At 39.2% G+C, this 15443-nt stretch overlaps 1 protein-coding gene across 1 annotated transcript in view; it reads left to right on the top strand.

The window, feature by feature from the left end:
* Positions 1-14485, top strand: part of GLOD4 (glyoxalase domain containing 4) — an 18813-nt gene extending 4328 nt beyond the window's left edge. Inside the window, exons 2-9 of the mRNA XM_005858332.1 lie at positions 1470-1519; positions 2059-2179; positions 4263-4407; positions 8032-8168; positions 9032-9118; positions 9690-9803; positions 9894-9980; positions 14111-14485. Of these exons, the coding sequence (XP_005858394.1) occupies positions 1470-1519; positions 2059-2179; positions 4263-4407; positions 8032-8168; positions 9032-9118; positions 9690-9803; positions 9894-9980; positions 14111-14164 (795 nt within the window). The 3' untranslated portion in view covers positions 14165-14485. The remainder of the gene's footprint in view (positions 1-1469; positions 1520-2058; positions 2180-4262; positions 4408-8031; positions 8169-9031; positions 9119-9689; positions 9804-9893; positions 9981-14110) is intronic.
* The last annotated feature ends 958 nt before the right edge of the window (positions 14486-15443 follow it).

The following is a 15443-nucleotide window of genomic DNA, read 5'->3' as shown; positions in this document are numbered from 1 at the left end:
GGGGGGTAAGGGCATGGGGGGAGGTGGGAACTGGGTGAAGGGAAGCTATGGGGGGAAAAAAGGAACAACTGTAATTGAACAATAAAGATTTATTTAAAAAAAAAGTTTATTTGAGCCCAGCCAGTATGGCTCAGTGGTTGTCAACCTATAAGCCAGGAGATCACCAGAAGTTTCCTGGTCAGGGCACATGCCAGGTTACAGGTTCGGTCCCCAATGGTGGGGTGTGCAGGAGGCAGTCTGTCAATTAGTTTCTCAGAATTATTTTCTCTCCCTCTCTCTTCCTCTCTTTGAAATCAATAAAAACATTTTTTAAAAAAAGAGTTTATTTGAGCCAAACTGACACAGTGCTGGGAAGGAGGATCTCAAATGCTCCAGAGAGCGACAGTTTTTTTAAAAAATATATTTTATTGATTTTTTACAGAGAGGAAGGGAGAGGGATAGTTAGAAACATCAATGAGAGAGAAACATTGATCAGCTGCCTCCTGCACACCCCCTACTGGGGATGTGCCCACAACCAAGGTACATGCCCTTGACCGGAATCGAACCTGAGACCCTTGAGTCTGCAGGCCAACGCTCTATCCACTGAGCCAAACAGGTTAGGGCAGAGAGTGACAGTTTTGCAGTTTCTCTTATACATTTGGAATTAATTGAAGATGGGAGAAAGCAAGGTGCAAGCATGTCGAACAAGGCATGTGCTCTCCAGGGTGGTCATGTTTCTGAAGGGTATGAAAGAATAAAGAGGCATTTCAAAAGTGTGTTAACCTAGATGCACAGAAAAATGGACAGGGCTTGCTTAAGGCAAAGATAAAACATTTTACTAAAGATGTTATGTGCCTGGGACAGGACTACCCACCATAGCCTGCCCAGGTAGAAAGTTGTGATCAGATCACCTTGACTGGATTTGTCAGATTTATTATAGTGTCCCCACCCACCTCCCCCTTTTGTTTTTGGTCCACAGTGGTATTAAAGAAGGAGATCAATAAGTTGTCTGTAAGTGACGTGATGGGAACTTGAACTGGAGCAATAGCAGTGAGAATCAAAAAGGAAAATAGACACTAACACCTACTGTGTACTAGGTTCTGTGCTTTAATAAATTACCCACTTTCACAAAATATTTGAAGACCCCAATCTGAAGCAACAGTCTTACGGTTACACAACTGCTAAGTGATAGTCAGAATTCCAAACCAGACTTTTCTAATGCCGAAGGCCACTTAAAAAACACACAGCTATATAGCACTGCTTCCCAGTCTAAATAGATTTCACAGCTTTGCTTGGTTACCTGGCTCTGGTTCTTCCTCACCTCTACTACTTCTAGCCTGAGAAAGATATAAAGCTTATCATCTTCTGATTGTTTTACAAGTAAAGCTTACAAATGAAAATGTCTGTGTTTTGATTATTTTAGTTTTGTGCTTAATGTGCTGTATGTAGTACTAGTAAAACTTGACAGTTTGTTCTAATTCCCTTACCAGGTTCTGCGGCATGAGGAATTTGAAGAAGGCTGCAAAGCTACCTGTAATGGGTATGACACCTTTTTTCTTAAAATTTCCTCTAGGCTCTGAATACCCCTGGAGAACAAAAAGCAGTTTCTCAAAGTGAGTATAAGGCAGAGGAGAAAATTAAGGAGGCAGTAAATTGGGTAACTTCAAGAACACAAATAAATATTTATGTGCTGTGGGTGAAATAATGTCTTATCAAGTATCTCGTAAGCTTAGTAGCCAGGGCAAGTGAAAATTCCAAGTTTTGGTGGCTTATTGAAGGAAATCTAAAAAAATAAATTAAGGTCAGCCTTTATAAGATTCTGTCCCCTCCTTTAAGGAGAAGGTAAATGAATCTCTTCCTCAAGTAAGTGCTAAACGGATGGTCTTCAGAGCCTTTGGTGATGGGGCCCATGAGCACTGTTCTCAGTTGCTCTTAGCACCAGATGAGGTCATCTCATCCTCATGGGTACTTAGAGGACCTGAAGGGACGTGCCCACCCTCTGTCCCAATAGTTCTTTGAGGGAGGCCTGAGACAGATTTTGTCTAAGGTCACTGGGTTCATTTGCTTCTATTTTTCTAGGCCTTATGATGGGAAATGGAGTAAAACAATGGTGGGATTTGGACCTGAGGATGATCATTTTGTTGCAGAACTGACTTACAATTATGGCATCAAAAACTACAAGCTTGGCAATGACTTTAAGGTAAATATCATTTTGTTCTAGACTTTTGGCTATACCTTTTTTGTTGTTAATCCTCACCTGAGAATATTTTTTTTTTAAATATATTTTATTGATTTTTTACAGAGAGGAAGGGAGAGAGATAGAGAGTTAGAAACATCGATGAAAGAGAAACATCGATCAGCTGCCTCCTGCACATCTCCCCCTGGGGATGTGCCCGCAACCCAGGTACATGCCCTTGACCGGAATCGAACCTGGGACCTTTCAGTCCGCAGGCCGACGCTCTATCCACTGAGCCAAACCGGTTTCAGCTGAGAATATTTTTTTCCATTGCTTTTTCAGAGAGAGTGAAAGGGAGGGAGGGAGGGACGCAGAGAGAGAAACATTAATAGGAGAGAAATACATCCATTGGTTGCCTCCTGCATGCACTGACCCAGGGTAGGGAGCGAACCCACAACCCAGGTACATGCTCTTGACGGAATCAAACCCAAGACCCTTTGGTGTGCAGGCTGACGCTCTAACCATTGAGCAATGCCAGTGGTTGAGATCACTTATGCAGCTTAGGTTATGATAACTGATGAATTAATGGCCTGTGGGTGTAGTTTAGTGATTAGTTTTATGATTTCTATTTAAAACAAAACCACTTGGATAACCCTGGCTTCAGGATGAAATGTGTTCTCCCTGCAGTTTGGAATCAAACTCAAGACTTAGAGACAGCTTTGAAGGAGAAAAAACACCTCTAGAGGAATGAGTGAACCTCAAGAGGTAAAGGGCCAGAGTCATTGGTCTGGTCAGGTCCTGATCACCATTCAGAGAAATATTTTCTCTGTAGTGGACTATTAATACTGGTCTGGGCTATTACAGCCAATCCCAGTCAGGGAAAAATCTGAAAAGGTTTTGAGGATAAAGAGAATACATTCATTCATTCAGGAATTCAAGTTATTATGCACTTATTATAGTAATAGTATCCACCATTTATTGAGCAGTTACTATGTGCTAAATAGAATGCCACTGGGACCAAAACATAGCAAGATAGGAGTAACTAATTTTCATTCAGAATCTACTGAGCAAATCAACCTCATGCTAGATGTTATTTTGGTCATTTGATCTCATTAATGCTGTTAACTCATTAAAATAACAATGCTATCTAGAAGGAAGTTTTTATGAAAATAAAATGTCTATGAAAGTGTTTTATAAATAAAAGGACTGTTCAGATTCAACATATTAATACATTTGTTTTTCTATTTTTCACTCTTCATGTCTCTCTAACTTATTCATTAACAGATATTTATTGTGCCTTATACCTTGTTAGGTCCTAAGGATGCAATAGAGGGTAAAGCATAGTCCCTGGCCCAAGGAGCTTCCTGCCTGGTGGGGGAAACAAGTAAAGAGACAAGAATACAGTGTGATAAGTGCTAAATTGGGATATGAACTGGGGGATGTGGGAACACATAGGAGTAATTCCCAGCCTATTCCTGGAGAGTGAGAGTTTAGGAAAAGCTTTGCAGAGGTGACCTCTGAGCCAGGTGAGTGGAGTTGGGATGGGAGGGTGAGATGAGTGTCCTCAGCATGTGCTCACCCAGAGAGGAGAGAGACGGTGTCACTCAGAACTATGAGTAGCACAGTCTGACTGCAGCTTAGTGCGTGAAGAAGGGAGTGGGTAGAGTTGAGGCTGAAGAAGTAAGCTGGCCCGGCCGGTGTGGCTCCGTGGTTGAGTGTCCACCTATGAACCAGGCGATCATGGTCAATTCCTAGTCAGGGCATATGCCCTGGTTGTTGGCTCCATCCCCAGTGTGGGGTGTGCAGGAGGCGGCCAATCAATGATTCTCTTTCATCATTGATGTTTCTATCTCTCTCTCCCTCTTCCTTCCTCTCTGAAATTAATAAAAATACATATTTTTAAAAATGATGTAGGCCTGGGGTGTGACTACCCACCATGACTTGCCCAGTTAGAAATTTATGATCAGATCGCCCTGTGAGGTTACTTTCAGTCACTGGACTTGTACATACCCTCTTTTTTATCCACAATAAGAAGGTGATGGGTTTTGTCTCATTATAAAAGGTCTCTTGTGATTCGACACTTGTATGATATTGTTGTTTGTCCTAGGGTATCACAGTCGCTTCTAGCCAGGCTGTGAGCAATGCCAGGAAGCTGAAGTGGCCACTCACTGAAATTGCAGATGGTGTTTTTGAAACTGAGGCCCCAGGAGGATATAAGTTCTATCTGCAGAATCAAAGTCCACCTCAGTCAGGTAATTTATAAAGGCCTCTGTCTAAAGGCATCTTTGATGGAAGGAGGAGGGACCTGGATTTCTTTCTCCTGTGAAGTCTTTCTATATTAACATGACATGTCTTTCTCAAGCCAGTGTTGTTATTTGTTCTCTGAAAAGTTATATTCTTACATGAGATCTTTATAGGGGATCGGGACTGGTTCTACTGGTAATGTAGCTATTTAAGATACTTTCAGCTGCAAAAAACAAAACCCAATTCAAACTAGCTTTAACAATAAGAAATTTATTTTAGCTCACAAAGCCAGCATTCTATAGGTAGGGAAGATTTCAGCATTCATTGATTCAGCCGCTCAGAAATGGTAATGAGCCCTAACCGGTTTGGCTCAGTGGGTAGAGAGTCAGCCTGCGGACTGAAGGGTCCCAGGTTCGATTCTGGTCAGGGGCATATACCTTGGTTGCGGGCACATCCCCAGTAAGGATTGTGCAGGAGGCAGCTGATCGGTGTTTCTCTCTCATCGATGTTTCTAACTCTCTATCCCTCTCCCTTCCTCTCTGTAAAAAATAAATCAATAAAAAAAAAAAAAGGCAATGAGAACCCAAATTTTCTCTCTCTCCATTCTCTTGGCCCCAGAGCCAGTTCCCCTCCTTGTGGTAGGGTGGCTGCCAGTAGCAGTTACAGCTACAGGCTCCTACGTTCTCTCCTGGTAGGAGAGGGAGAGACCGCTGCTGCTCTCTTTTAAGAGCAGACCAAACTTTTCTAGAATCTTTCAGCAAACTTCCTTGTCAGATTTTTTAAAAAATATTTTTATTGATTTCAGAGAGGAAGGGAGAGAGGGAGAGAGATAGAAACATCAGTGATGAGAGAGAATCATTGATCGGCTATCTCCTGCATACCCCACACCGGGGATTGAGCCCGAAACCTGGGAGAATCATTGATCGGCTATCTCCTGCACGCCCCACACCGGGGATTGAGCCCAAAACCTGGGCATGACCAGGAATCAAACCATGATCTCCTGGTTCATAGGTCGACCCAACCACTTAGCCACTCTGGCTGGGCTTCCTTATCAGATTTTATTCACATGCCCACTTGTGAACCAATCACTGGTAGGAGAAACAGGATTATCCTTAGACCAGTTAGTCATATTCTCCAGCTAAGGTCAGTTTTGCTAACTATAGTGCAGGTACTCAGTGAGTGAGGGAGGAATGGAAGTGAGGAGCCACCCCCACACTGACCGCCACAGGGAGCAGCAGGAAAGAAACTGCATGAAGTGCTTCATTTATTCATTTATGACCCAGACATCATCCTCATGTGTGTATTTCATTCCTACAAAGTCTGCCACCTGCTCTGCCAAAAGAAAAAAATACTGGTGAGTAGCAAGGGCAATTCTGCCTGTCATTTCACTCAGTGAATACATGCCCTAAGTGGACCTGAGATGGGGGACATTTCTCTTTCCTCCAGTGGTCTCCCTCAAGTCCCAGAACCTCCTCACACTGAGTCTGATTGTTGTGTTGAATGCTACTTGCTTTTCATCTGGAGCTCAGCAGAAGAAAGTGACGTGTTCCGTTGTGGGAGGTGGGACGTACTGAGATGGTATTTCTGTACTTCACTAGTGACTTAAGGGATTTCTATGATGATTTTTGTTGATAGGTGATTGTTGCTTTACATACTAACTTTAAAACTCAACTTCTGTCACTTATTTCTCTGTACATTTCCCTCCTAATCTTGATGTTTCAATATATAAGATAATGGCAAGCCTACAATCCTAAGATGTGTTTGTCCTTGAGAATGATAGAGCCTTCAGGGCATTAATTTCTGATTGGTAAAATAGTAAATGTATCAGTCTAGCTGTGTCCACCCTTCCTTTGAATCACTTACTTATCTGTAGTTTCACCCACTAATTTACCATTCCTGCCCCTGCTTCCCTTCGGAGTCAGCTGGAATCTGTTGATTTCTCAATGAATGGGAAAACTAAAACAGTCTGCCAGGCAGAGAGACCTGTGAGAAACACCTTGCCTTGGGTCATGGCATTGTAATTCTAGCAAACCAGAGCAAGGCAGTGAAACGGAAGGACAATGTATTGAATTTATCATAGGCAGATGTAGACTTGGAACAGCTCTGGAGAAAGTCACTTTATAATATAAAAGTTTCCAATATGGTGTTTTAATATAACTTTTGCTCTTTTTGCAAAACAAAATAGATTTTAACATTTTAGAGTATAGCTTGCCAGTCTTTTATTTAAAAATAAATAAATGTTAAAAAAAAACTAAAAATAAATAAATATATGCATAACCCATAGACCTGGACAACAGTGTGGTGATGGCTAGAGGGAAAGGGGTGTGGGGGCTGCATGGAGGTGGGGAATGGAGACATCTGTCCTAGTGTCAACAACAACAAAAAGTTAAAAAATATATAATTAAATATGTCTATCTTTATTCATATTTCATTGTAAACATTCCATTGTATTGCATCATAGGAAGATAAACAGTTCTCTATTGTTGGATATTTATGTTTTCCCTAGTGTTTCCTTGTTATGAGGAACACTATGATGGATGCCTTTGTGATGAAAGCCCTTCATACATACACAGTTCTTTATGTTTTTAATTTTTATTGATTTCAGAGAAGAAGGGACAGGGAGAGAGACAGAAACCTCAATTATGAAAGAGAATCATTGATCAGCTGCCTCCTGAATGCCCCCCCACTGGGGAACGAGCCCGAAACCCAGGCATGTGCCCTGACCGGGAATCAAACCATGACCTGGGTCATAGGTCAACACTCAATGTCTGAACCACACTAGCTGGGCCACAATTACTTCTTTAATTGCTGAAATGGGGTTGTTCTTTTAAAAGCCCTGTATATTTTTTAGGCTTTGGATATATTGTGTCAAATTGTTCCCCAGAAATGAACTAGTTTACACTCTCCCAGTATTATATGATTGTGATTTCCCTCCTGCACTATCACAGTCTGTGCTGCGAACTTTTAAAAATACTTGCCAATTAGATAACTGTTTTATTTGGATTCTCATTTCTTTGATTATTTGTGAGGTTGTATATTTTTTCATATGTTCATTGACCATGCTAGTTCTGTGCCTTATTCCTATTTTTCTAGGATATTCATCTTTTTCCTATTAATGTTTAAAGATTACTTAACTAATAAGGACTTTTTGTCTTATATTTTAGAAAAAAAATGTTTCCTACTTGTTTACTCTTTCATTTTGATTATAATAATTTTTTTTTTTTTTTTTTTTTTTTTTGCTTTTGTTGTCTAGGAATTTTCTATTTCATGTAATTAACTTAGCAATTTTTCCTTCATGGTTTTTGTATCTTGTGTCAGGTTTTAAAGAAAAGTCTTTCTTCCAAAATTGTATAAATAATCACCTGATATTATTTATTATAGTATTTTTATGGTTTCATTCGTTAAACTTAATCCTTTAACCCATAAGGAATGCATTCTGCCATTTAGTTTAAAGGTGTAACTTTTTCCCACTAAATGAGAAGCCAGTCTTTGAATAATGTGCCTTTCATGCTGACTTAAAATCCCTTTTTTATAATAAACTAAATTCTTATATATACTTGAGCCCTCTTTGGTCTTTCTGTTCTACTCCATTACACTGACCTATCCATTCCTGCTGTTTTATTACCGTACAGATCCTGTATTAAAAGTAACTCTAGCAGTGTCTGATCTTCAGAAGTCCTTGAACTACTGGTCTAATCTACTGGGAATGAAAATTTATGAAAAAAATGAAGAGAAGCAAAGGGCTTTGCTTGGCTATGCTGATAACCAGGTGAGTGATCTTGGAGAGAAATAATCTGTTACTTTGAGTTTGGCTTATAAATGAGGTTAACATGAAGGTTATTCCCTTAATTTCTTCATAGTGATTTAATATTTATATAGAAACAGAAAAAGAAAAGAAAAAAATTGCTGATAACATCACCACCTAGATATTTGGGGATATATTTTTTCGAAGTGGAATTGCTGAATCAGAAGAGATATAGACAAGATTTAATGCTGTAATGATAGGTATTTTTATCTTTTTCTTTTAAAAAATAACCCAGCATTTGAGCATGATTTAGTCCTTGCACTTTGACCCAGTAGGTCTATTCCTTTATTTACAATAAAAGAAAATAGACTCTCAGGCAACCTCTCAGTTGAAAATTTGCTAGATTTTCTCCTTGCTCTTTCATATTACTGGGAATTTATTTTACATACTCATCAGACATGTTCACAAAGAACTGTGTACAAGGTTATCTGTTGCAGCATTGTTTATAATAGCAAAATATAAGAAATAATATAATTGTCCTATGGATTAGAATAGTTCAATAATTTATGGTTCATTCATAGGCTGGATTACTGTGCAGCTATCGAAAAAGACTGAAGTGATTCCTTATGTGCTGATATGTTAACATTAATGGGAGAAAAACAAGGAACAGAATTAATGTGTAAATTATGCTACCATTTGTGTAAAAAGAAAAGATGCTGTGCGTCTAGAAATATACACAGGAAACTGCTGACTGGTTGCCTCTGGAGTGAGAGTAGGAGGGAGACTTCATTTTTACTTTATTCCTTAAGTACTGTGAATTTTTTTTTTTTTTTTTTGCCACACAACCTGTTCTGAAAAATAAACCAAACCTACTTTCTTCTTTTCAGTGTAAGCTGGAGCTACAGGGCATCAAGGGTGCAGTTGATCATGCAGCAGCTTTTGGAAGAATTGCCTTTTCTTGTCCCCAAAAAGAGGTAATGTTTGGTACCAGATCTTTTATTTAAGTTCTGTGATAATTAGTTCAACTGCTGAGAACCTTGGGCCTCCCATTCTTTAGGTTCATTCTGATCGTGGCTTCAACAGTTGCCTCAAGCAGCTGAGATAACAAAAATCAGACGAGTGACTCCTGGGTTTTTTCTGGTTGATTTGATATTCCTCTAGGGTAGTGGTTCTCAACCTGTGGGTCGCGACCCCGTTGGGGGTCGAACAACCCTTTCACAGGGGTCGCCTAAGACCATTGGAAAACACATATATAATTATTGTTTTTGTGATTAATCACTATGCTTTAATTATGTTCAATTTGTAACAATGAAAATACATCCTGCATATCAGATATTTACATTACGATTCATAACAGTAGCAAAATTAGTTATGAAGTCGCAACAAAAATAATTTTATGGTTGGGGATCACCACAACATGAGGAACTATATTAAAGGGTCGCGGCATTAGGAAGGTTGAGAACCACTGCTCTAGGGTCAACAAGGACCATGGCCTAACAGTGGTGGGGTATCCCTAGCTCACTTTTTCTTTGTGTTTTCCTCAAGCTGCCTGACTTAGAAGACTTGATGAAAAGGGAGAAGCAGAAGATTCTGACTCCCCTGGTGAGTCTGGATACCCCCGGGAAAGCAACAGTGCAAGTGGTCATTCTGGCCGACCCGGTAAGTATTACTCAGGAAGGGGACGGGCTGCACCAAGGCTTTCTTCCGAGGTGTCTGTTTGCCAGAATTCTTTTTTCTTTTTTGGTATAGGATGGACATGAAATTTGCTTTGTGGGGGATGAAGCATTTCGAAAACTTTCTAAGATGGATCCAACAGGAAACCAATTGTTGGAAGACGTGAGTGTCATTTCTAATTTATAGGATAATAGCCCAAGGGAGGTGGCATTAAGTGTGTGGGGAAAGGCCAAAGCCACAGGGACCATTCTTACTATCAGAACCATATTCTTTTGCTTTGGGATGACTTTTGAACCAGGAACTGTCTTCATTGCCACCATGTGACTCTTATCTGGGTGCAGCTTTTGTGCCTTCTCAGGCTGCCTTCGGGAACCACTTCTGCTGTATTCAGGATTATCCTGCTCAGTGAATGGAAATGCCTGGTCACCATCCCCTCTCACCTTCTTAGCTCTTTTGGTCATCTCTTCTCCTTCTATAGATTCAGTCTCTTCCTTTTTAGTGAATTGTTCTCAAGCTCCAGTACCTTCCATCTCTGGAAAATATTTTATTCACCCTATATAACTTCTCCTGGTTTTCTTTTAATCTGCCTATATGCTACTTCTACTTCTCACCTCCCATTCACACTTCAGTCTGTACTACACTGACTCCTGTCACTCAGTGAAATGTGCATTTTGATCTCATCAGTGACTTCCATCCTGCCTAATTCAGCTCCTTTTCTATCCTCTTCAAACAGTTCTTTAGCAGCATCCAAGCAATTGTTCATTGTTGTACCCCAGCATCTAACATCCTTGGTATGTAGTATGCACTCAGTGAATACCCTATTCATGATTAAAGGAATGAATCAATCTTTCCTGGTTCTGTCACTTAATAACAATATGGCTGACCTCAAGCAACTAGAAATTAGGAAGTCAGAGAAATGAAGATGGCTGACCTCAAGCAATTTACTTAAAGTCTCTAAACTTAAGTTTTCTTATCTAAAAATTTGAGAAAATAAGATTATCCACCTCATAGAATTGTTTTGTGGTTTATAGAGCCTGCTAAATTACTGACGTAATAATAGACACTCAATTAATGTTAATTAAAGTAGAAAATGTACCACTTATAAATTTTACTGTAAAGGAAAATGGATTCTCAGGCAACCTGTCTGTTGGCAAATTTTAGACTCTCTCCTTGCTCTTTCATATCACTGGCCAGCTTCCTCCTCTTTTGAGCTCTCTTCTCCTTTGGTGTTAGAGATCCTGCCATCTTCGCATCTCTCTGACAGCTTCTCCTCAGGCACAGGCACCTCTCTCTCTATCTCATCCTAAAATGATTTTACCCATGATCCCACTTTGCTATCTTTATTCTCATTCTACTTTCTCTCTCTTCTCTGAGTAGACACTACCTACTACTACTTCTGCTCTGAGCTTCTGCCATCATCATTTCTCTGACTTCCTAATTTCTAGTTCCTACTCCTCTGAGCTCCAAACAACTATTTCTTGTTGTTGTTACTGAGGTAAAATATACATAGAATTTAAATGTACAGAAATTTACTGTTCAATTTAATGAGTTTTGACAGTTATATATACTCTTGCAACCACTACTAAAGTATAGAGTACGTTCATCGCTGCAGGAAGTTCTTTTATGCCCAGTTCCAGTTAGTTCCCACCCTCACCTCCCAGAGGTTTTGTGTGTCCTTGGACTTCATATAAATGGAGTAATTCAGTAAAAGTATTCTTCTGTGCTTTTTCCACACAACATTTTTGAGATTCCTCCCATGTAATTGCATGGAGTTTAATTCTTTTTTTAAATTGCTGAGTGGTATTCAGTTTTATGAATATAACAATTTGTTTATCCATTCTTCAAATGACAAATATTTGAGCTGTTTCAGATTTTCATCTTTTATGAGGAAGGCTGCTATGAACATTCTCATGTAAATCTTCTTGTAGACATATGCTTCATTTCCCTTGGATAATTACCTAGGAATGGAATTGCTTTTACTTTATAAGAAACTGCCAAACGGTCATCCAGAGTGATTGAACCTCTTTATACTCTTTTAACCATGTCATATACCGCAGAGTTCCAGCCGCTATACATCCTCACCAGCATTAGTATTTTTTTGTGTTTTGTGGTAGCTATACTAGTACATGTAAAATGGTTTATCATTGTAATTTTAATTTACATGCCCCTGATGACTAATGATGTTGAGCAGCTTGTCATATGCTTATTGGCCATTTGCTTGTATTCTTTTGTGAGTTTTATGTTCTTTTGTCCATTTCTCTCCATAGTAGATTTATTTTTAATACTTCATGATTAAAAATTCCAAATAGCCCTAACCGGTTTGGCTCAGTGGATAGAGCGTCGGCCTGCGGACTGAAGGGTCCCAGGTTCAATTCCGGTCAAGGGCATGTACCTTGGTTGCGGGCACATCCCCAGTGGGAGATGTGCAGGAGGCAGCTGATCGATGTTTCTAACTCTCTATCCCTCTCCCTTCCTCTCTGTAAAAAATCAATAAAATATATTTTTTTTAAAAATTCCAAATATACACGAGAGTACAACAAACACCATGACATTTCATGCCTGAATACTTAAGTATTTTACACATTAAAAAAAAATGAAATCCTTCACGAATTTGCATGGCATTCTTGCACAGGGACCATGCTAATCTTCTCTGTATCGGTCCAATTTTGGTACATATGCTGCTGAAGCAAGCACAGTATTTTACACATTTTTAAGACAATATAAAAGAAGTAAACATTCAGGAATTTTCTTATATACTATATTGACATCATCACATTTAAAAAATCAACAATGTATCCTTTATGCCACCTAAAACCCAGTTCTTATTAAAATTTCCCTGATCCTCTAAAAATAGTTTTATACAGTTGGTTTGTCCTATGAATTTTTAAATTTAGCTTTAGTGTAATCGGATTGTATAAATACAAAACAATTAATATAATCCATTGAATTTCATGACAAACTACTTGAAAGACACACCTCTGATCCATTTCATTTTAGCCATTTTAGTCTATTCTCTAATCTCTAAATATGTTTTTGTTCACACTATTTTATTTTCCTAGAATGTCCCTTCTCTATTTGAATATTTGCTTTTTTTAAAAAATATATATATTTTATTGATTATTTTACAGAGAGGAAGGGAGAGGGATAGAGAGCTAGAAACATCGATGAGAGAGAAACATTGATCAGCTGCCTCCTGCACACCCCCAACTGGGGATGTGCCCACAACCAAGGTACATGCCCTTGACCGGAATCGAACCTGGGACCTTTCAGTCTGCAGGCCAACGCTCTATCCACTGAGCCGTTTGGTCAGGGCTATTTGCTTATTTTTTAAGACCCAATAAAATCCATTTAAGAAATGTTTTATCTTTTTCTTGTTGATTTGTTGGAAGCCTAGTTTGTTAACCTTTTTTTTATTTTTAGTTCTTTTTTTTGTCCAGACTAAATTTATAGCCATCGAAACCTCTTCACCATGGATATTTATATCTATAACTTAATTTATCTTACTTCAAATCTATTCTTATTTTAATAATGTAAAAATAAAAGTTACAATTTATTAAGTATCTCACATGTTCTTGACACATGACATATTCTTAAGTGCTTTATAAATACTCTCTATTCTTACCACAATCTGAAAGGTTGATAGTTCTCTTTCAGATGAAGAAACTGAGGTCCAAAAATACTGTCACCCAATATTATACATTCAGTGTCAGGGCAAGGGCTTGAACAGAGATCTTTAAGGCTTTACAACCAGTTCTTTTTCCTCCTCTATTTCTACTCTGCTCCCTAAGTGACCAGTCGCTTTGACACCCACTGACCACCAGGGGGCAGACGCTCAATGCAGGAGCTTCCCCCAGGTGGTCAGTGTGCTCCCATGGCCAACCTCCCAGGGCCCCTACCCCTGCTGGCTGGCTCCTCTTCCCCCGCCCTCCCTTCCATAGGCCTTAATCGCCAACCAGGCCAAGGGACGCCATCCATGCACGTATTTGTGCACTGGGCCTCTAATTAGCTAATAAGTCACAAAGAGTGTAATATTGGTACATGACCCTTTGGTACGGCCTGGTGTGCTGGACCCTTGCTGTCTAGTCAATGAGCCATACTTCCTGGCTGCAGGACCTTTACAAAGTGAAAATCCACAAGCAATTGCTCGGTATTCATCAGCATCCTCTGTCAAATTAAACATAACACTTTTCAATTGTTAATTTCTTGATTATGGACAATGCAATGAGGTACAAAGTGAACTATATGTTTTGTTTTATGGACTTAGAAAATATATTCTAATTCTGTTTCTATAGGCAATGGCAGCAGATAAAAGTGATGAATGGTTTGCTAAACGAATTAAACGTTAATAGAAGATATCACGTGGAACAAGCATTTATGATTCCTGTCTATCACCTGCGAAGTTTGATGTGTCCATTCATAATTAATGCTCTCACAACTTGATTGTTCCCTGTATAGGCGAGGAAGCTGGGTGGTGAAGATTTGTGTATTTTTAACCTTTGAAAGCTCTGATATGTTTTTATGTTTTAGGTATAAATCCTTTTATTGTCAGTCTGGGGCAGCTATATGGGACATTACCCTTGGTTGGGGATGGATAGAAGGAATTTTAATAAGCATGTGGATTTTATGAAAACTTATTGGCAAAATAAATTTTGTTCCTTAAACCAAAAGATTTAATTAACACCCCCACATTCCTTGCTTTAAAATTTTGAGTAGCCAGAGAAAACAGAGGGATCTAATGCAGTGGTTCTCAACCTTCCTAATGTCGCGACCCTTTAATACAGTTCCTCATGTTGTGGTGACCCCCAATTTCATTGTTACAAATTGAACATAATGAAAGCAGAGTGATTAACACAAAAACAATATGTAATTATATATGTATTTTCCGATGGTCTTAGGCGACCCCTGTGAAAGGGTCGTTCGACCCCCAACAGGGTTGCGACCCACAGGTTGAGAACCGCTGATCTAATGTGTTGTGTAGCTACACACCTGGCTCTGTGCTAGTTTCCTTATATAATTTTTTAAAATCTTCACAAAAAGAGAACACATTAAATTTCTTTAAAATGGATTAGATGATTTCTTTAGCCTGAAAAAAATTTTTTTTAATGTTTTCTTGTAATTTTCTGTTTGGTTCTGTAGAACAAACACATTTTAATTACTGGAAACATTAATTATATTGGGCACATTTATTATTAAATGTTTTTTGAAGATATACTTCTAAAATCAAGCTATTATACCAACCTGTAAGATTCATTATTTAAAGTGGTGAGCAGCTTTAGCTGGTTTGACTCACTGGATAGAGCATCGGCCTGCGGTCTGAGGGATCTTGGGTTCAATTCTGGTCAAGAGTACATGCCTTGGTTGCGGGCTCCATCCCCAGTGGAGGCAGCCAATCAATGATTCTCTCTCATCATTGTTGTTTCTATCTCTCTCTCACTCTCCCTTCCTCTCTGAAAGAAATAAAAATATTTTAAAAATAAATACAATAAAAATAAATAAAGTGGTGAGCAGCCCGAGCTGGTTTGGTTCAGTGGATAGAGCATCGGCCTGCGGACTGAAGGGTCCCGGGTTCGATTCCGGTCAAGGGCATATGTCCAGGTTGCAGGCTGGATCCCCAGTGGGGGGCAT

This window comes from Myotis brandtii, unplaced genomic scaffold (assembly GCF_000412655.1).
Source record: "Myotis brandtii unplaced genomic scaffold, ASM41265v1 scaffold1167, whole genome shotgun sequence".
Classification (NCBI taxonomy): domain Eukaryota; kingdom Metazoa; phylum Chordata; class Mammalia; order Chiroptera; family Vespertilionidae; genus Myotis; species Myotis brandtii.
The sequence above is the reverse complement of the archived record's forward strand: the minus strand, read 5'-3'. Positions and strand labels throughout refer to the sequence as shown.